The 21,861-nt window shown below is 43.4% G+C and overlaps 1 protein-coding gene across 1 annotated transcript in view; it reads right to left on the bottom strand.

Moving 5' to 3' along the window:
- Window positions 1-4,713: 4,713 nt before the first annotated feature.
- The window catches only part of TCP11L1 (t-complex 11 like 1), a 31,633-nt gene continuing 14,485 nt past the window's right edge, over window positions 4,714-21,861 (bottom strand). The window contains exons 5-10 of the mRNA XM_075837772.1: window positions 20,251-20,471; window positions 12,382-12,518; window positions 10,656-10,819; window positions 10,039-10,220; window positions 8,596-8,768; window positions 4,714-6,167 (exon numbers count right to left, since the gene is read on the bottom strand). Of these exons, the coding sequence (XP_075693887.1) occupies window positions 5,953-6,167; window positions 8,596-8,768; window positions 10,039-10,220; window positions 10,656-10,819; window positions 12,382-12,518; window positions 20,251-20,471 (1,092 nt within the window). The 3' untranslated portion in view covers window positions 4,714-5,952. The remainder of the gene's footprint in view (window positions 6,168-8,595; window positions 8,769-10,038; window positions 10,221-10,655; window positions 10,820-12,381; window positions 12,519-20,250; window positions 20,472-21,861) is intronic.

The raw sequence follows: 21,861 nt of genomic DNA, 5'->3' as shown, positions 1-21,861 counted from the left end.
GTTGTGCAATTCTTAAGTATAATACAAGCTGTAACTCATCAGTACGAGATAATTAATGCAGTGCATTTATAAAAATGACTCAAAACAGTCATATAGATTATTTTTAAACCAGAATGAAATACACTTTAAAGTATAAGTACAGCAGGGAAAAAGCAGACATCATGAATATAACAAGCAAGACGTGAAAGCTGAGAATACAAAAGTGAGACAAAGTATTGATGTCTTCATACTTTGGGAATATCTTGGATGGGAAGTCAAGCCTAACACAAAGCGATGTCTGATTTTGGACATGTTATGAGAAGACACGACTCATTGGAATTACAAAATGTTTTCAGAAGTCATAAATATACCATTGAGAAGCCTGAAGACCCAAAGAGAAGACAGAACATTCTGGTCAATATGGTTTACATGGTCAACAAGATGAAAAAAATAATTCTTCAAGGGTTCTTGAAAGCTAGAAATAATTATTCAGACACCCAGATGAAGAGTCTAGATGTTTGGCCTGTCATCTGGCCTGTGCACCAGGCCCTGCAGTATGCCGGTGACATACACGTCATCAATAGGCACCACCAGGACATCACCAATTAGTGCACCAGTGCCAGGCTCTAGCATCAAGATTTACAGGTAAGTCTTTTATGTAGAGATTTGGAAGAGGGAGTTGTGCAGAGCAGCAGGACTTCGTTTTTTGACTCCCTGCCAGAGTGTAGTCCATTTTTAGCTTAGGCTTCGTTCACATCTGCGTTGGGGTCCCGTTCCGTCTGAGCTTTCCGTCAGAACGGGACCTTGAACAGACAACGGAAACCATGGGCACCGGATCCGTCACCATTGAAATCAATGGTGATGGAAAAGGAAATCTCTGGTTTCCGTTTGTGTCTGTTCAGGGTCCCGTTCTAAGGCTGGATTCACACGAGCGTTGCGTTTTTGCGCACGCAAAGAACGCGGCGTTTTGCGCGCGCAAAAAACATTTGACAGCTGCGTGTGTCATCCGTGTCTGATGCGCGCAGCCGGCATCATAGAGATGAGGCTTGTCGACGCCTGTCACTGTCCAAGGTGCTGAAAGAGCGAAAAACCTGTAAAAAAAAAAAGATAAAGTTCCTACTTACCGAGAACTTCTCGGCCGTTGCCTTGGTGACGCGTTCTTGGTGACGCGCCTCTCTTGACATCGGGCCCCACCTCCCTGGATGACGCGGCAGTCCAAGTGACCGCTGCAGCCTGTGCTTGGCCTGTGATTGGCTGGAGCTGTCACTTGAACTGAAGTGTCATCCCGGGAGGTCGGACTGCAGGAAGGAGACAGGAGTAATCGGTAAGTTAGAACTTCGGTTTTTTTTACAGGTTCATGTATTTTGGGATCGTAAGTCACTGTCCATGGTGCTGAAACAGTTTAACTCTTTCAGCACCATGCACAGTGAATGTCTCCCGACGTCGCGGACTGGAAATTTTTTTGCCGGGTTCGGCCAAAACGAGTTTGGCCGAACCCGGTGAAGTTAGCTTCGGTTGTCGGGGTTCGCTAATCGCAAAGACACTCCGTTTGGATGTTCGGAAACAGAAAAGCACGTGGTGCTTTTCTGTTTACATTCATCCTTTTGACAGCTGTTGCGCAAACACGCAGTTCGCATGGAAGTGCTTCCGTTCGACATGCGTGGTTTTCACGCACCCATTGACTTCAATGGGTGCGTGATGCGTTGAAACCGCTGAATCAACGGACATGTCGTGAGTTTTTGGCAACGGAGCAACGCTGCGCAAAAAACGCTGCCATGTCTGCACGGCCCCATTGACTAATATAGCTACGGGCAACGCACGTGAAAATCACGCGTGTTGCACGCGCGTATTTTAAGTTCGTCTGAATAAAGCCTGACGGAAAGCTCAGACGGAACGGGACCCCAACGCAGATGTGAACGAAGCCTTACTTATATCAAATGCACCAAGAGCAATGTGTACATGAATCATTTGTTCGATGGCTTCTGAAAGACAACTGTGACTCCAATGAAAAGCAGCGCCAATTACATCCGTAATGGACGCGGCGTTCAAGCGCCTGCACATGCCGTTACGGCTGAAATTACGGGGAGGTTTCCGCCGCTTATTTTCGGCCGTAAAATCGGAAGCAGAACACCTCCAAACATCTGCCCATTAATTTCAATGGAAAAAGCGGCGTTCTGTTTCGACAGGGAGTATTTTTACGTGGCCGTTTTGAAAAAACAGCGCGTAAAAAGACACCCCGTAAAAATAAATGCATGTCACTTCGAGACATTTTTGGAGTTGTTTTTCATTCACTATAGAAAAACAACTCCAAAAACGGCTGTAAAAAATGTCGCGAAAAACGAGTTTGCTTAAATAACGTCTGAAAATCAGGAGCCGTTTTCCCTTGAAAAGAGCTCCGTATGTTCAGACGTTTTTTGCTAAGCTTGTGAACATACCCTAAGGCTGGGTTCACACACCCTATTTACGGACGTAATTCGGGCATTTTAACCTCGAATTACGTCCGAAAATACAGCACCAAAGCGTGGGAAAACATCTGCCCATTCATTTGACTGGGCTTTACAATGTTGTGTGCCGACGGTCATTTTTTTTACGCGTCGCTGTCAAAAGACGGCGCGTAAAAAAGACGCCCGCGTCAAAGAAGTGCATGTTACTTCTTGAGACGTAAATTGGAGCCGTTTTCCATTGACACAATGGAAAAACAGCTCCAATTACGTCCGTAATGGACGCAGCGAAAAACGCCTGCACATGCCATTACGTCTGAAATTCAGGAGCCGTTTTCTCCTGAAAACAGCTCCGTAATTTCAGCCGTATTGGACGCTGCCTTGTGAACATACCCTTAGAATACAGAATCCTCACTCCAGACTGCCAATATGTCACCCTAGGGGTACACTCGCTAATATACATTCCTGTCCCGTCGCGCTGATTGAGATTTTCATAGATTTTTATAGCGCTGCCAGGGAACCGGAAGTCTAGTTGCACAGTCTTCTCTGAGGACGATACGACTCTTCGTCATGTGACCGGCCCCGCTGTACTCTATATACAAGCAGGCGCAGTAGTACAGAGATTACATAGAGTACAGCGGTGTCAGTCACATGACGAAGAGTTGTATCGTCATCAAAGAAGACTGTGTAACTAGACTTCCGGTCCCTCGGCAGCGCTATAAAAATCTATGAACATCTCAGAATCGGCGCGACAGGGATCGGAAAGTACATTAGCCAGTGTACTCACATACTGCAGGGACTACACTGACAATTATTTTTGGTCCCCACATAACTACTTTAAGGTAACAGGAGAACCAAAAATGACTCCCCTGGTGTCTCAAAAGTAAAATTAAAAATGTTAATATCCTACGGATCTAAAAAAAACAACATAACTTGACGTTCCTTATTAGGGTATGTTCACACGGCCTATTTACGGACGTAAATCGGGCGTTTTTGCCCCGAATTACGTCCGAAAATAGCGCCTCAATAGCGCTGACAAACATCTGCCCATTGAAAGCAATGGGCAGACGTTTGTCTGTTCACACGAGGCGTAATTTACGCGCCGCTGTCAAATGACGGCGCGTAAATAGACGCCCGCGTCAAAGAAGTGACCTGTCACTTCTTTGGCCGTAATTGGAGCCGTTATTCATTGACTCCAATTTTCAGGCTGAAACATCCCCGTAATTTCAGCCGTTACGGACGCCCTCGTGTGAACATACCCTAAAACAAATCACTGACTTATTATACAACATCCCATCGCTTCGCAGCAATGAATGTCTCTTCTCCTTGTAATCACACTTTGGGTATGTTCACACGGCAGCGTCCGTAACGGCTGAAAGTACGGGGCTGTTTTCAGGAGAAAACAGCTCCGTAATTTCAGCCGTAATGGCATGTTGAGGCGCTTTTTGCTGCGTCCATTACGAACGTTAAATGGATCTGGTTTTCCATGGAGTCAATGGTAAACGGCTCCATTTACGTCTGAAGAAGTGACAGGCACTTCTATGACGCGGGCGTCTTTTTTACGCCTCGCCTTTTGACAGCGGGGCATAAAAAAAATGACCGTGTGCACAGAACATCTTAAGACCCATTCTAATGAATGGGCAGATGTTTGCCAACGCGATCGAGCCGCATTTTCGGACGTAAATTGAGGCGTAAAACGCCCGAATTACGTCCGTAAATAAGCCGTGTGAACATACCCTCACAATCTCAAGAGACACCAATAAAATGACTTTAAGATGGGTTTAAAACAGTCCAGATTTATCAGAAAACGTTTTGATTAAGTTATCTGGATATTTGAAACGTACCTTTAGATAAATAGTTACAAAAACACACAAATCCCTTTTTAGACAGCCGTAGATGTGTTAGGACCGGTTCACATCTGCGTTGGAGGCTCCATTAGGGGCCTCTGCCACAAACCCGGCCAAAAATACCGAAAACAAAAGAGCAGTCAATGCCTTCCGTCGGGAGTGAATGGTGTCCGTGGTACAACCGAACTGGCGCTTCCAGTATTTTCGTTGTTCTGCTCCTCTGACAGAGATGTGAACAAGGCCTTAGATGTGGAGCAGCCAGTGTTTCCCCGGCTTTGCTGGTTTCTGTAACTGCACATTTTGTCTTGACATGCTTCCCGGTGTAATGTCAGAGCTAAGCTGTCTGCTCGGAGCCAAAATTATAACAAACCGTATGCGTTAATTTCCAAATGTAATTGACATTATGTAAAAAGGTAAAAAAAAATAAAAAATTGACGAGTTGAGAGGGGGGGGGGGGGAAGATGCTGTTTACTTTATTAAACAAACAAGTGCGCTTAATAAAATTCAGTAAATTAAAGATGACCATGTAAAAATCACAAAAACATTTCTAAACAAGCGATCAGGGTTTGTTTTTCAAGGCACCCTATAAAATAAAATTAAAAAAAATTTAAAAAAAAACTACAGCTTCTATAGAAAAAACAAAACAAAAAAGTGCCTCACTTATACAACCAATTGTTAATAAATGGAAAGATTACATTCTTAAAGGGTAACTAAACTTTGAAAAAACTTGACATGTCAGAAGTTTTGATCGGTGGGGGTCCGACCACTGAGACCCCCACCGGTCACTAAAACGAAGTAGAAGAAGCGCTTGGGTGAGCGCTGTGCCGCTTAGTTTCTGATTGTCTTTCTTAGGAAAGCCGAACAAGCAGCGTGTGGACTTTCTATTGAGCCCGTACATCGCTCCGAGGAAAGCCGATCAGAAACTAAGCGACACATCGCTCACCCGGGCGCTACTGCGGTTTCATTTTAGCGATCAGTTTGGGTTTCAGTACTCGGTCCCCCACCTATCAAAACATCTGACAAGTCACTATGACATATCAAAAGTTTTTTAGAGTTTAGTTACCCTTTAACAATACATTTAGGTGGAGAAGCTTTGTAAAGAAATCTAAAACTTTCATAAAAATGTCCTATACTCTTTCTTCTATTTGGGAGATCCTCCATACAAGTTATACCTGCAACAATTACCAAATAAAATCTGCAGAACTGACTTACAGTATATTTACATTTAAAATACAATTAAAATGGAATACTACTTCTCTTTTATGGGGTTGCTATGGGGACCACTGCATAGCAACCACTGTACGAAAGCATCCAAGAGCATGCAAAAATACCATTGCTGTGCGAAACTATGAATCTGTGTAGGAATTTGAAGACGGAGCATACTGTCAATATATCGTAGGATTCATAGTATCTAGATGCATATACTAGTCCCCAGGTCGGTGTAGTCTTCACACAGTCTGCTCTAAACATGGCTGCCGGTGATATGATATTTACATGGGACCGGCGACAGGCACGCAGATCAGCTTTTACTTTCTGCAATATTTTCAGCGTCTTGTGGGAGAAATGAATGTGTCACCAAGTCATAGTGTGAACACGACGTCCCGTACATTTAAAGCGATTTAATGGAGAGCAGGGGAAACGGCGCTTCCTGCCGGTTCATCCCAATCAATATAAAGATTGCATGCTCAAGGCTGGACCTCTGGTTTGTTTAGTATCTTACTTAGGATCGAGTCATAGTATGGACTAAACACCATTTTGTTGTAGTTGACCAGACGCTCCAACTTCACAGCCATCTCTTCCAATTCTTTTTCAATTTGGATTAGCCCGCCGGGTAGTGCTGGGACAGATCTCTGGTTACCTGCCGACAGGTAACTCAATAGAAACGTCTGGATCCTGGAGTCTGTGGAAATTTTATTAAAAACATTAATGAAGATGCAGTTGGGGGGAGGGGTCATCCGTTATCCCTAAATGTTGATCTTGGAGACTGTATCTGTGGAACTAGTCTTTACCGGGGTGTCTGACCACGAGATGCGCTCTGTTTAAGGCTATGTTCACACACAAACTCAAAAACGTCTGAAAATACGGGAGCGGTTTTCAAGGGAAAACAGCTCTTGATTTTCAGAGGTTTTTTAAGCCACTCGCAATTTTCACAGCGTTTTTGGAGCGGTTTTCAATAGAGCCTATGAAAAACGGCTCCAAATACGTCCCAAGAAATTATCTGCACTTCTTTTTTTACGTTGCAACATTGCAAATAATCTTGATTAAAAACATGCTACAATATCCTACAGTTGTATATACAGCTCTTAACCCCTTAATGACCAGCCTATTTTAGACATTAATGACCAAGCTATTTTTTACGTTTTTCAATCGTCGCATTCCAAGAGCTATAACCTTATTTTTGCATCGACATAGCTGTATAAGGTCTTGTTTTTTTGCGGGACAAGTTGTATTTTTTAATAGCACCATTTTTAGGTACATATTATTTATTGATTAACTTTTATTAACTTTTTTTTGGGGGGGAATAGAAAAAAATCTGAAATTTCGCCACTCTTTTTTGCGTCCTAAATCTACGCCGTTTACCGTGTGGTATAAATAACACAATAACTTTATTCAGCGGGTTGTTACGATTGCAACGATACCAAATTTGTATAGTTTTTGTATGTTTTACTACTTTTACACAGTAAAACGCTTTTTTTTCAAAATGATTTGTTTTTGTGTCTCCATATTTGAAGAGCCGTAACGTTTTTATTTTTTCGCCGATGCGGTTGTATGAGGGCTTTTTTTTTGCGGGACGACTTGTAGTTTTTATTGGTACCATTTTGGAGTAGATGCGACTTTTTGATCACTTTTTATTACATTTTTTTAAAGTCAGTATTCACAGGAAACAGCAATTTTTCCATAGTTTTTTATTATTTTTTTTACGGCGTTCACCGTGCGGGTTAAATAATGTTATAGATTTATAGTCGGGGTCGTTACGGACGCGGCGATACCAAATATTTGTAACTTTTTAACTTTATTTTGTTCTTTTAATAGCAAAGCAGTTTGTAAGGGGAAAAGCTGGGTTTTTCATTTTTTTTCACATTTTTTTTTAAATTAACTTTATTAAACTTTTTTTTCACTTTTTTACTAGTCCCACTAGGGGACTATAATATGCGATTCTCCGATCGCTATTGTAATACACTGCAATACTTTTGTATTGCAGTGTATTACTGCCTGTCCGTTTAACACGGACAGGCATCTGCTAGGTCATGCCTGCGGCATGATCTAGCAGGCAGTCGCTCCAGGCAGACCTGGGGGCCTTTATTAGACCCCCGGCTGCCATTAGAGACACAGACACTCGGCAATCGTATCGCCGGGTGTCGGTGGGATGAGAGGGAGCTCCCTCCCTCTCTCCAAAACCACTCAGATGCGGTGCACGCTATTGAGCACCGCATCCGAGGGGTTAAACGTGTGAGATCGATACTAATATCGATCTCACATGGCAGAGCAGGGACGCTCCTAGCCCTCAGCTGCCTCTAGCAGCTGAGAGCAGGGAGATCTGACAGTTCCCTGCTCTGTTTACTTATTCCGATGCCGCGACGTAAAAAGTCTATGGCATCGGAATAAGGCCCGTTAGTGACCGACGTAGAAACACGATGGGCCGGTCACTAACGGGTTAAGGGCCTTTCACACCGTCCGACAATAGGCTGGTGCAGAGACATCGTTGATCGGCGCTCGTTTGCTCCTGTCACAAGGAGCTATGGATGGGGACGAGCGGTCATTACTCCGATCGCTCGTCCCCATACATTATTATCATGTCGGCAGCGCGTCTGTTTACACAGGGAGATGCGCTGCCGACAACGATAATCTTTTAGTTTTTTAAAACGTTACAGCCAGCAGATGATCAATCGTTTGCTCGTTCATCTGCTGATCGCTGCCCTGTATACACAGGGCGTTATATGAACGCTCGTCTGCCCGATAATCGCCCAGTGTAAAAAGGCCTTTATGAAGTTGCGCTGTTGTCCACAGGCTGTGTCTGGTATTGCAGCTCAGGCATAGTCAATTTAAAGGAGGACAAGGTGCAATGCTAGACATAGCCTGTGGACAAAAGTGGCGCTGTTTCTGGGAAAAAGCAGACACTATTTCCTTATCTCAGACAACTTATTTAAAGTCAAAATGTCACTAAAGATTTCGTATATAACTTTATATTCATTAAATATTTTTAATAAAACATCCCTTAAGACTTGTCCTCCTTGCTACAGGAAGTGTGTCAAGACAAGAAGCATTCTTACATGATAAACGAGGGGACGCCCTCATGGCGTCAATGATCAAAGCAAACATACAGTTACCTATTAATCGGTAAATCTGGTTGGATGGAGACGACGCGGTCCGGATCTGCCCTTTAAGAGATTCCTCTCTCTCTGTGGAGAAGGGGGTAGAACCATGCTGACCGAGGTAGCTGCTCAATTCTACACAGATCTTCTCACTGACTGTGGCCAGAGCCTCCGATGTATTGACAGAACTAAATGACAGGAAAAGGGAGAAAAGTGCAAATAGGGAACTCAATTATTAACTAAAAGGGCACGATGGATTTCACTCGAACATTTTTGCTGCACAAAACACTATACATTATAGATTCCATTTTACGGTCATTCATCCCTTATATTCTTGAGACAAATAATGGCGTAAAACAACCTTATACTCTAGGCTTCGTTCACATCTGTGTCAGGGTCCCGTTGTGGCGTTTCGCATGAACTTCCCGTCGACTGCGCTATTCATTCCGTCAAAATGACGGAACCCTTGCACAACTAATGCAAACGGAAACCATTTGCACCGGATCCGGCCCCATTGAAATCAATGGTGATGCAAACGGAAACCTGTGGTTTCCGTTTGTTTCAGTCATGGTTCCGTTTTGATGGGAATCTCCAATTGAACCCTGATGCAGATGTGAATGAAGCCTTATATAGGGAGTACTATGCCCCCCCCTCCCGACTCTAAACTATTAAAACAAAGCAAATTTTACTCAGACCCCTAGTTTCATTTTCCCCAGACACAAAGATTAAACCGAGCAGTACCAGTAGATCCAACAGTCTGTACTAAATAATTTGATAATATACCTTTATAGCGGTCTAAGCTCGTTTTTTCTGATATAGAGCTCAGACTCCTCTGCATAGACATAGAGTTAAAAGTGGTTTTCCCATCTCGGACATTTATGGCATTTTCAGAGGATATGCCAAAAAAATCCAACTTATCCCGGGAATGGGACCCCCATTCTTCCTTCTGTCGCTGGGCTTGTGAGATGGCTGGGATTTACAAAAACCGCTCAGCACGTTTTGCTATGCTAGAAACAGCTCAGCACGTTTTGCTATGCTAGAAACAGCTCTGCACGTTTTGCTATGCTAGAAACAGCTCTGCACGTTTTGCTATGCTAGAAACAGCTCTGCACGTTTTGCTATGCTAGAAACAGCTCAGCACGTTTTGCTATGCTAGAAACAGCGCAGCTTGCTGGCTGTGCTACGTGGTTTCCGTCACTCCCATTCACTTCTAGGGGAGTCTTGTAAACAGTGTAGCACAACACATTTGGCCGTTTCTGGAAAACCGGATGGAATGATGAAAATCCAGCCACCTCGTAAGTCAGTGGCCGGAGCCTTGCGACAGAAGGTAGGACTGGGGTCAGGGGGGCCACGTTCTGAAGAAATGTGCGGGTGCCAGAAGTGGGGATCCCAAAAGGATATAGAAGTAGAAAGTCTCTTTCAATCTGCCTTGATATATGGTTTCATCAGTTTACTTACGAAGTTCCCACTCCCTCCAACAAAAGTCTTATGAGACTCTTCATTCGGTCCATAAAACCAGTATGACTGGCGACGCCGGGAGTAGTTGAATTTTGTATTATCAGGAGCAAAGTCCCTAGTAATGTGAGCTGCGTCACTTCCAACTTCATCTCCTGAAAGCGGATTTGATCCATTATCACAGTCTGAAGAAAGTAAACAAATGTCAATACTTAGACAATAAAAATGTAAGTGTTTAATATCTGATCATTTAGGATTAAAGTTCTCACCGTAATCATTGATGGCATATAGATTAGATATGCCATCAATGTCTAACCAGTGGGGGGGTCCGATCACCGTTACACCTACCAATTCCAAGAACGAAGGGGATGTGTTTCTGTTGGGACATAAACTCTGGGAACCTAGGGTTCCAATAGTAAGATTACCCCTTCAGGAATTATCCATAGGATTTGCCATAAGGGCGTGTGACCGGAGAGGTCTGACTGTTGTGATCCGAAGAACGGAGGTTTTCATTCCGCCATTTGTATGCACTCTGGTCACTCTACATTAACGTGTATGTGAGATAGTGGAACAGCGGAGTAAGTTGCTATCTGCAGGACTATAGGATTAATGATCCATACCTCTGGGAAGGGTTTACTTTCATGGTCCCAAGTGAGAAGCTTGATGTAGGCGTGATTTAATATAGAGCTGGGACTCGGAGAACCGGAAGAAGCTGCTGCGGAGTCTTTATCCAAAAGATCATCCGCTGATTCCTGTAGCCAACTTGTCACCAATTCTAAGGAGTCTGGACAAGATGAAGAAAACAAAAAGACACTATATAAAATCCTCTAAAAGGAATAATACCTTAGATTTACGTACATTGCAAATGCATATGTGGGGTGCAGCCCTTTCCTCACTAAATAATCCCATTACTACTCCATCATCCATTTAACATACACATCTGACTGTGCTGCACTATGGGTCCTCTTGCACGGCCCAACGTGGGCCGTGTAAACGAGCGCCGATCAACAAGACAGCTCGTTGATCGGCGCTCGTTTGATATGTATGGGGACGAGCACTCGTTACTCCGATCGCTCATCCCCATACATTTCTATCATGTCGGCAGCACGTCTCCCTGTTTACACAGATATGATCGGGAACGAGCATTCTGTGAACGCTCGTTTGCCCGATAATTGGCCCGTGTAAAAGGGCCTCAAGTTTCTTCGATTGCATTACACCCTTAGAGGGATTCCTTATTAAGACAAACACTTTTGCAAATGAAGCTGGCGTGGCGATCATCCGATCCCTGCGGACCCGTCTTCAGAAACCCCTGGTCATCAGTTGTTATTACTGGAGAAAGCTGTGGTCAGGCATACATGATGGGTGTTGCTCTTTAGGAGCCAGAGCAGAGAGCCGCTAGTTGAGGGGGGGTCCCGTGCATGAAGTCCATATGACCTAATAAAGCATCTCAAAAAGGGGTGGTCTTAGTGAGACAACCCCTTTAAGAAGCTCTCCATTGGCAGCCATGTTGGCCAAGTACAAGCTGCCATACCCTGGAAAGATGGAACTATTTTTTTTTTTTTTAGAGAAAGATGTCTAATGTGACTTCCCTAGACTATGTTGCAAAGGAAAAAACGAGATTTTGGATTTACGGATGTGTCCTTCCTTAACTCTCCTCATATATTAACACATCCTGAAATGTGTGGCACAAGATGACCAGCTTTATAAAATAAAAAATTTTTTTCCCCATAGTCTGTCACAAGATGTCTATGCTATATGTGTGGCCACCCAGTGATTGTGATGTGAATGACAGTCTGTCAAGAGTTTTGCTAGCATGTCGCGATATTGTATTGAATTTGTTTCATGATAAATTGGAGCCCTTAACCAAATTCAAGCCGAGATAAGGGTGGACACATCTGTATTTTTCCCTTTTAACCATTGCTTCCCTTATGGCAAGCATCTGAGAGGAAAATAGGGAATTGCACCAGTAGAGTATTACTATCAAAATGTCTCCCTTTACCACTGAGGGCCTATCGATCCCACACCTGCAGAGTTTTATGGAATATCAAATCCCTGCAATGGTCTTGTAAATCTATTTGCAGACTACAGGCTGCAGTTCCTTGATCCTTTAAGGAAATCCGGTGCCTTGTAAAGAAATAGTATGTAAATCATAGATTATATTATAGGATTTACAGCAGTGGACTTTAAACTAATTCATTTCATATTTGCCGAATCATCCATTTAACAATACATCAGCAAGTTTTGTTTTAATGGAATTTTAAAATCTGAGAAGCCCGCTGACATGAACACATCACATCACTGGTTTCATAGTAAAGTAGAATACGTCACGCATGAGGAACGCCATACTTGGTTGATTTTCAAAGAAGTCCTGGAATTTCTTCCTCTCATACTCCACAGATTGTTTCATTAAATGTGGACGAATGCTGCTGACGGCAAAGTTGGCCATATCTAATTTCATCAGATCCAAGGCGGCAAAGATTGCTCTGTGGAACAAGAATGACAGACAATTAACATCCGCTAAAAAATCCCAAATACCAAAAGGGGTTGTCCCATCAGGACAACCCCTGAAGACATCATAGAGAAAGCACCTTCTATAATCTAGAGAGAAAAAGTCACTAGAAAGCATGGGTGCCAACCTGGCTGACTGTGCTTGTCATTTCAACGCGGGATAAGCAGCTACTAGACCCATCTGGTGCGGCCTATCATTTGAGGACTCAACGAGTAGGACAGGTTAAAAACCATTCTGCACAACCTTTAGTCCCTCAAGTCTTTTCCCAAGGTTAAAATGTCTCCATACATATTAGATCGTTTGAGGATCCGGTTAAGATCACCAGGATCCACCAACAAATATCTAAACTGTATGCCCAACGGTTGTAAGTTAGTATCTCCTTATGGGTAGGTGTCCATAGAGATGAGCTAGAAGGCTGTGCCAACCACTAAACAACATCTAATGTAATGAGACCTTTCACTGAACCCACTTGCCCAGCTAGGAACACCAACAGGGCTTCCTTGCTGCTAGGTAGACTCTTCGCACATCCTGCTACAAACAAGTCTACAGACAGCGGAGCTTCTAGCCCTTCTGCTGCCGGAGACAGACAAGTTAAATGGCGACACCTTCTATTCAAATTGACAATCGGAAAGACTGTACATCTGCCAAAATTGAGCCCCCTATAGTCAGGGAAGGTGAGGTTTTCACATTGCCTCATAGATGGTACACCTCCCTCTACAGAGAGGAGAAAACCAACATTTAGGACTATTTGGGGTCTATGACAGGGTTTGGTGCGCGCGTTTTGCATAGACTCTGACCGAGATTTCACCGCACAGATCAGCACTTTAGGGGCAGCAGTTTCTGGATGTACAGATCTAACCTAATAGCTCACTCGACATCTTGTAACTATCCGGATGTTAAGGATTCTGTCATGGTGAAAGATGCTCTTTAACCCAAGCCATATACTATGCAGTGGTGCACACAACAAGGTAGGGGCAGCGAGACGCTCCTACTCATTTATATGAAGAAAATAGTAGTTACTTATGGAGGAACACAGTCAACATATACAACATAAGCGGCGACCCTCAATGTCTAACGAAGGACCCAGTTTCTCATGATGCAACTCAGCAAGGCGCCATCATACTCCACTGTAGGGATGTCACGATACCAGAATTTGGACTTCGATACCGGTACTTTGTGTAGTATTGCGATGCTCTATACCAAAACGATACTTTGCCAACAATAGTAATAAAAAAAAAAAGTTCTTCTATTTTCTGATGTGAGGCGCATGTGTGATGAATTTTGAACCTCCATGTGCCTCACATTAATAGTAATTAACCCCATCATGTTCCTCAGTCACAATGGTCAACATTGGGTTAATGTGTAAGGTACATGATGGGGTTAATTACTATTAATGTGAGGCACGTGGAGGTATAAAATTCATAATACCTCGTGCCTCACATTAATAAGTGAGAGAAAGCAGTTTTATTTTATAACAGCGTAAACATCATAAATGACGCTATAAATTTTTTATTATGGTTGAGACGATGCCGAATGTGTATATTTTATGTATTGAGACGTATTTTAATGTTTATTGTAAAAAATGTGTGTATTATTTTTTAGTTAACATTACTTTTTTTTTTTTTTTTAAACTTTAATGTACTGGCATATATCTGTATACTGATAGTACACAGGCAGTGGTTAGGACATACCTAAGTATGCTCTAACAATAGGAAATATGGTCAGACAGCCCTGGGGTCTTTCAATCGACCCTGGGCTGTCTGCCCATATATGGTGTGTCCCTCGATCGCGTCACAGGGATTCCTTGTGATGCAATCCAAAGGGCATCCCCCCTTCTCAGTTTCCCCTTGAATGCTGCGGTCAGCTTTGATTGCAGCATTCAAGGTAATAACGGCAGAGAGGAGAGGTTTCTCTGATCTCCGCCGTTAGAGCGGGGCTGCGTAATACACCCATTGCCCCGCTCCTGAGAATAAGTGTGCGCACGCAGTCAGCATGAGATGATGTGGCCGGCGCTGCACTAATGAACGGCGGCGCAGACACTGAAGACAGAACATGGAGGCGTTTTGCAGTGCACCCACCATGTTCTGTCTTCAGTGCCGGCGCTCATTAGTGCAGCACTGGTCGCTTCACATCATGCTGACCGCGCGCGCACTTGTTAGGACTCAGGAGCGGGGCAATGACTATTACACAGCCACAGCCCCGCTCTAACAACATTCATGTGTTACTATACTCATCTGTGCGGCCGCACACCTCCGTATCGAAAGACATGAATTAACGGAATGAACCGTTTGAGGGTGTACAGTATCGAAATTTCGATGCATCGTGCAACCCTACTCCACTGTGTGGGGGAAGGGAAGTGACCATGCTCTGTGACACAAATGGGCCATTACCCAGATGAGCTTCCGCTGCATGATCTTCGGTATTATTTCACGCTTACTTGCGCTGCACATGGCATGGAGGGTTTTATAAATAAATGGAGATGCCCTTTAATTTTTCACAGCTCAAAACTGCTGATCAAAGTAACTTTCATAGATGTGTCCAGGGATATTCTGATTCCTTATACTGTGACTTACATCATACCATGAAGTTAATCTGTCCAGTTCTTTTGGCAGTGTATGTGAACACTAGGACAACTGAATAAAGAAAGCTTTATTGACTGTAGCCACATAAGCCTCCCGCAATCCGTGCTCTTCTCCTGGGCGAAACTTTTCTTTTAAGGAAATTTCTAAATTACTTAAAAAAAATAAAACTTGTGCCGGCCACTGCAGACTCCATCATTGTCTTCTCCTCTGGTCCTGACTGTTCAGATTGTTCTCCAGTCCTGGCCTCTCTTCTCTATTTCAATGCCAAAGTTTTGACATTAAACAGAAAAAAAAATCCTTTAATCTACGGTGATTTATGAGCGTTTTGTCCTGAGAGTAAAGCACGTCTGAATGTATACACGCGAGTCTCCATTATACCCCAGTAAATTCAGGCTCAGTCCCACTCAGCATTGCCAGGGTGAGGGGAGAACATGGACTTCTATATACAGCGCTCCAAACACCTGACATCAGTGTCAAAACAAAATGTGAGTCACCGACATGTAAAATCAGCACCTCGAACAGAGCAGTTATATAAAGCAGGTTCCATCGTCACGCACCAGTGCCACCTCTCCTGTCTAGTGTAAGAAAAAAATAATACTCTTCTTTATATTTTTTAAATATACCTGCGGTTTTAAATGTACCAAATATTAGGATGTTGAATGATCAATTACTTAAAAGGGGACTGTTCCCCTCTCCTGACAGGTCTGTTTTAGTAAATACTTATATTACACATGAAATAACAATTCTAGAGCATCTATTCTTATTACTCTACGTTTTGCCATTCCTCGGATATTCCTCCTAGAAATGTATAAATAAAATTCACAATTGGGTGTTACCAGTTGGGGGTGTGTCTCTACATACGGATACTGTCCAATCAGTGCTGGCAGAGTGAGACTGTAGGGACACGCCCCTTTGACAAGGGGAATGGTAACACCCAGTTTTCAATTGATTCATACATTTCTAGGAGGAATAACAGGAATGGCCCAACGGAGGCAAATATTTGCTAAAAAAAAAACAAAACAAAAAATAAATAAAAAACACATGACAGGAGAGATGACAGGTCCTCTTTAAAGGGGTTGTCTCATCCTAATAATCCCTCATAGACCATACTGAATGTCGGAGCCAGAGCTGCTCATTTGAATGGCTACATGTAATACTACATTTCCCCTGTAGTGGCCACTGCAGGATATAGAACACAGCTGCAACTTTCCCCTGGCAAATCAGCTGTGTGCTGGGGGTTTTGGGAGCTGGACCTCTGGCAGCATTCCTATTAAAGGGACAGTCTAAGTGGAGAGAACCTCTTTAATAGAATAATAATAATAAATAAATAAAATGTAAAAAAAAATCTGCTGAAAACCTACACAATAATAAAAAGCGACTGTAGCGAACCCCAATATCCTCCTCTCCACCCAAGTCACAATAACAGGGTTCCAGAAAGAGGAGTTATGGGAAGTTGTTTGGTGAAGTCTTTACACTGTACAGCTGCTTTACCTGTCCCCGGGCTGGCCTGTTATATGAAAGGAACTGCTGCGACAGTCCCACCGATCCTTTCATTCACAAATAACGGCTTCCGTAACAGCAACTTTACCCTGACAGATCTAAGGCAGCAGTCGGGACAACCCTAGATCAGGTAACAAGACCAGGAGCTGATCAATATTGTCCTTGCTGCAGGGATCCCCCCGCCGACCAGTTGATAAACGGGAAGAGAATACGCACTTCCCCTGAAGTGACACCGGGTCCTCCAGAGTGAGTCCTCTGTGGCAGTTCTCTGCTCTGGCAAATAGACTGGAGTTCCGAGGGAAGGCCTCCCCTGTATTACATAGATTTTCCCTAATTGGGGAAACGGATGAGGGTCGTCTAAACCGGTGGTAGAGCTTCACCTTACATCCCCCCAGAATTCCTGTCACCCCATCAGCAGACGACAGACCTATCACTGTCTAGAATCTTGGATCTATTTAAAAAAAAATAGACTGAAGCAAATCATGGCCTATATCTGGCAGGCATTTCGGGCATTTACTGGGAATTTAAAGCGCTCTCCGTTGCGCTGCCGTGTTTTCATATCTTGTTAATAAGAATATTTTATGGATTGCTTTATAAAACTGGATAATCCCTTTAAAGAGCATTTTATCAAGTGTAGGTGTGGACATTGATTTCTTTTTAATTTGTCTCCACTACGACTTTTAATGCCAGCTCGGCTACATTGTCTTTTGGAGTGGAGAAAAATAAATAAATAAATAAAAAATCCATCTTCAGTCTCATCTCTAATAATGTAAAGCTGTTGCAGCCTTCTAATCTCTGGCCTTCCTCCATGCTTTACACTGCAGTTTTGCTTGTTCATACTAACTGCTGTGTATAAATAAAAGTCCAGGAGGTCAGTGCACGGAGAGCCCATTTCATGACAGCAAGGACAGAATTATCATAAACTAAAAACAACCAGTGAGAAAGAGAACACTCAACTACCCAACCCAACGTGTGTTCAGGTTTCAATGAGACAATACTTGATTCTTGACACTGTCCTGGAACTATGTGACTGGCAGAATATCAAGTTTAATTCTTTGTGGCCAGCTCTGTGATGTGGGTAATTTTTATTACTACGCTGGCACAGCTATTCGTCTTGCACCGCTCCATGGGCAGAACATTGGCGATTAGCTGCAAGGTGGTTTAGTGTAGGTACTATATGGTCCTAATGTGGGGACCGTCTTCTTTAAGCATTACTCTTTGGCATAATTCAATGCATCATTTGCGTCACCGACTGGCTGTCAACACAGAGGTTGTAACTAGGGTTGGTTGTGGGTAATAGGGTCCTATATCTGAAAAGTCTAAAAGCTTCCATGATTGAAGCCGCTGAATATCAGGGGTGGCTCCAACGCAGCAGCTCGCCGGCCACCCCAGATAGAATGTATATAGACTTGGCGACAGCCTCTTTATCCAAACCGAAAAAATACAAGAAAAACCGAGAGACAGATTGTCTGCATTCATAAGGAAATAATCCTGCCCCCGAGTACAAGCTCCGAAGCCGTCGACCCAAGAAAGTACCAAGGTCGGTAATAGAGGAGTGTTGATTTTGAACGCAGGGACGCCAAGTAATAAAACCTCTGATGTATGTCCAGAAGCAGGACGGCCGTTCATCATTCAGCACAATGTTATTACCACTTTCCAGCATCTTAAAAGTTTACTGTTGTTGGAACTTATTTCTTAGCAACCGAGAAGATCCGTAATGCTGAGACGATGGACTAGTAACAATCTGTCCAGCTCATTGATCACTGTGCATTTAAAACTGACATTTTTGGAAATTTTTCTGGCCAAAGCATAAAGGAGAGTTCATTTTAGGACAAACAATTGCAAGTTTAGGCTGGAGAATAGTCACAGTGCTGCACTCCACAAAGCAGTCAAGAGAGGCCCGGTATTAGAAGTGCAACCCGGACATAGGGGCCTTGCTTACCTGTGGATCCTCATACAAGAAATGAATGGAAAGATAGTGTCGTCGGGTCATCCACTACAAATATCCTGTCCCTAAACCAATATTGTAACAAAGCATCCCGATCGTTACAACTTTTTTTTCGCAAAACTCTATAGTACACGTGAATATATTAAACTTTTAATATATTTTATTAAAGGGAAATGGCATCTTCCTCACCTTCTATCCGCCTGTAGTTCCCTTATATAAATATTCAAAAGCCTCCTCAGTCTGTAAAATAAACTTGTCTATAGTAATACAATAAATCGAAGACAGGGAGGAGGGGGACGCAGCTGCATTTTCTCTCTTTTTGTCTGTAAGACAAGGAACCAGAGGTAGGGAGATATCTGATGTGCTCGAATTGCATATCACTAGTATCAAACCAGGAAGATCCTGCCCACTCAGTAGGCATGGAGAAAAAAAAATATTCAGAGGGATAGAAAAAGACCCATAAAAACTAGAAAAGCCACGTATGGTCTGGCTGTACATCGAATACACATTTACAGCTGCGGATTGTGATTTTTGTGACTTTAAAAAATTTAGTGGTTAACTACGTACTACAGGCATCTTGATGATTTACTGGCACGAATTGCCCCCACTAAACTCCCATCCCCTATTATAGTGCCCTGAGATGGTGAAGTGGCGCCATGTCAGAGCGCAGAAATTAGTACAGCCAAATAATAAGAAGCCCTGTTGGATCACGGTCGACTACACAGGTCCTTAAATAAAGAGAGGGCACTCCCCATCTACTCAGCCTTGTTGAGATAGAAAACCCGCACTGCCTACTTTCTCCAGGACGTAGAATTTGCTGGTCTCCAGTTTGGAATATTGCGTGGTAAATAAACCTAGCGCTAACTGCTTCAGCTATTGAAACAGGTCTACCCGACAACCAGAAGTTATAGCAGACCAGTCAATGGAAAGTTTACAAGTCTATATGAAAGAGTTTAAAGGGCTGGTCTCATCTTGACAACCCCTTTCCGTAAGCCCTAATATAGGCGTTTTCCAACTAACATAAATCTTCCCTTATGCAGAAAATAGGGGATAAGTGTCTGATCGCCGGGGGCCCCACCGATCTGAGGGGGAATACCCAAGCATTGCACTCGGCTATCTCCATCATTCCCATAGAGTTGAATGGAACGGCAGGGCACATGTCCGAACATCCCTCCATTCAACCAGGCAGCACAGGTCCACCATTCTCACGATCGGGGGGGGTCCCCAGCTTTCAGATAGTTATCCCCTATCCACAGTTCCCATAAGTTTTGTCCTAGGAAAAACCCCCTTAAAAAGGGGTTGTCCAGGCCCGGGGTGGTTTTTCATACTGATGACCTATACAAAGGATAAGTCATCAGTATATGATCGACGGGGGGTCCGACGCCCGGAGGCAACCGAAACAGCTGATCGTTGCAGGGTCCGGGTGTCGGAAACCCCACGATCATATACTGATTATCTATCCTGTGGATAGGTCATCAGTATGAAAAACCGCCCCCTGCCCGGACATCCCCTTTAAGGCTTATGGAAGCTTTCATAGGATTTATAGGTATTTTTGCAGGATGCACGATCAGCAGGCACTTTAGAAATAATAAAGAATCAGTGCATATTTTCCCCATATTGGGTTTCACTTATTTATACTATTGAAATTCTATCTACTAATATGGGCATTAATTCACCTGAACAATGGCACCGGCTCCTTAATGTCCCGAAGCTTCTTGATCTCTTCATCTCGAGCTGGTGCACATAGGGTCCCCATCATCCCTATGGTAAAATTAGCGAGTTTTGGGATGTCCAGGGCTCCGTTCTCCGCTTCCTGCTTGATGAGCTCTAGGTCCAGGACCTCGTTGATCTGATTCCTCAGTCGTGTATGACCGGGTAACAGGAAAGAAAAGAGGCTCTTCAAAAACAAAGATTTTGCGTTACATTCTTTAACGTAGATGGGGAGAGAACATCAGAAATGTCTGGCAATGACTTCTCTCCAGCAGGAACAAAGGGTCGAGCATGTCAAAATCAAATATGCCCGATGCCCCATACACATTGGGTCGGCGGCGGGTTCGGCCAAGCTTTGACTAATATGTATGGGCACGTTTAGAGATTCCTTTTGCCGCACAATCCTGACATAGCAGCTCCTTATACAATGTTGTGTAAAATCCGTCAATAAATTCTGTATCTTTAATAACGTTACTAAGGTTTCCATTCATCTCTTACAGCAAGCAGGGGCCATGTAACGTCACAAGTGGAAATAAATCTTTAGAAGTGATTTGCTGTTGAACATGTAAGGAGACCCTCGGGAAAAAGAAAATTGGGCTTCATTTATCATGACTAACACAAAAACTGGCCTTGATGCCCATAGCAACCAATCACAGTGCAGTTTTCATTTGCCCAGAGTTGTTATAGAAATGAAAGCTGAAATATGATTGGTTGCTATGGGCAACAAGGACAGTCTTTCTGTTAGACTTTTTTGATAAATAAGGCCTGTATCTTTAAAAGATCACTAAACATAGAAAATGTACAGGAAAAATAAAAAATATTTATATTAATTCCTTCCTTAAAGAGGCTGTCACCAGATTTTGCAACCCCTATCGGCTATTGCAGCAGATCGGCGCTGCAATGTAGATTACAGTAACGTTTTTATTTTTTAAAAACGAGCATTTTTGGCCAAGTTATGACCATTTTCGTATTTATGCAAATGAGGCTTGCAAAAGTACAACTGGGCGTGTTGAAAAGTAAAAGTCCAACTGGGCGTGTATTATGTGCGTACATCGGGGCGTTTTTACTTCTTTTACTAGCTGGGCGTTCTGACGAGAAGTATCATCCACTTCTCTTCACAACGCCCAGCTTCTGGCAGTGCAGATCTGTGACGTCACTTCCTGCCCCAGGTCCTGCATCGTGTCGGACCAGCGAGGACACATCGGCACCAGAGGCTACAGTTGATTCTGCAGCAGCATCGGCGTTTGCAGGTAAGTCGATGTAGCTACTTACCTGCAAACGCTGATGCAGAATCAACTGAAGCCTCTGGTGCCGATGTGTCCTCGCTCGTCTGACACGATGCAGGACCTGTGAGTGACGTCACAGCGTGATCTGCCAGAAGCTGGGCGTTCTGAAGAGAAGTGGATGATACTTCTCGTCAGAACGCCCAGCTAGTAAAAGTATTAAAAACGCCCCGATGTACGCACATAATACACGCCCACTTGGACTTTTACTTTTCAACACGCCAAGTTGTACTTTTGCAAGCCTCATTTGCATAAATACAAAAATGGTCATAACTTGGCCAAAAATGCTTGTTT

The sequence above is a fragment of the Rhinoderma darwinii genome, chromosome 9 (genome assembly GCF_050947455.1).
Source record: "Rhinoderma darwinii isolate aRhiDar2 chromosome 9, aRhiDar2.hap1, whole genome shotgun sequence".
NCBI lineage: Eukaryota > Metazoa > Chordata > Amphibia > Anura > Rhinodermatidae > Rhinoderma > Rhinoderma darwinii.
Note: the sequence above shows the minus strand (reverse complement) of the source record. Positions and strands in the feature narration are given on the sequence as shown.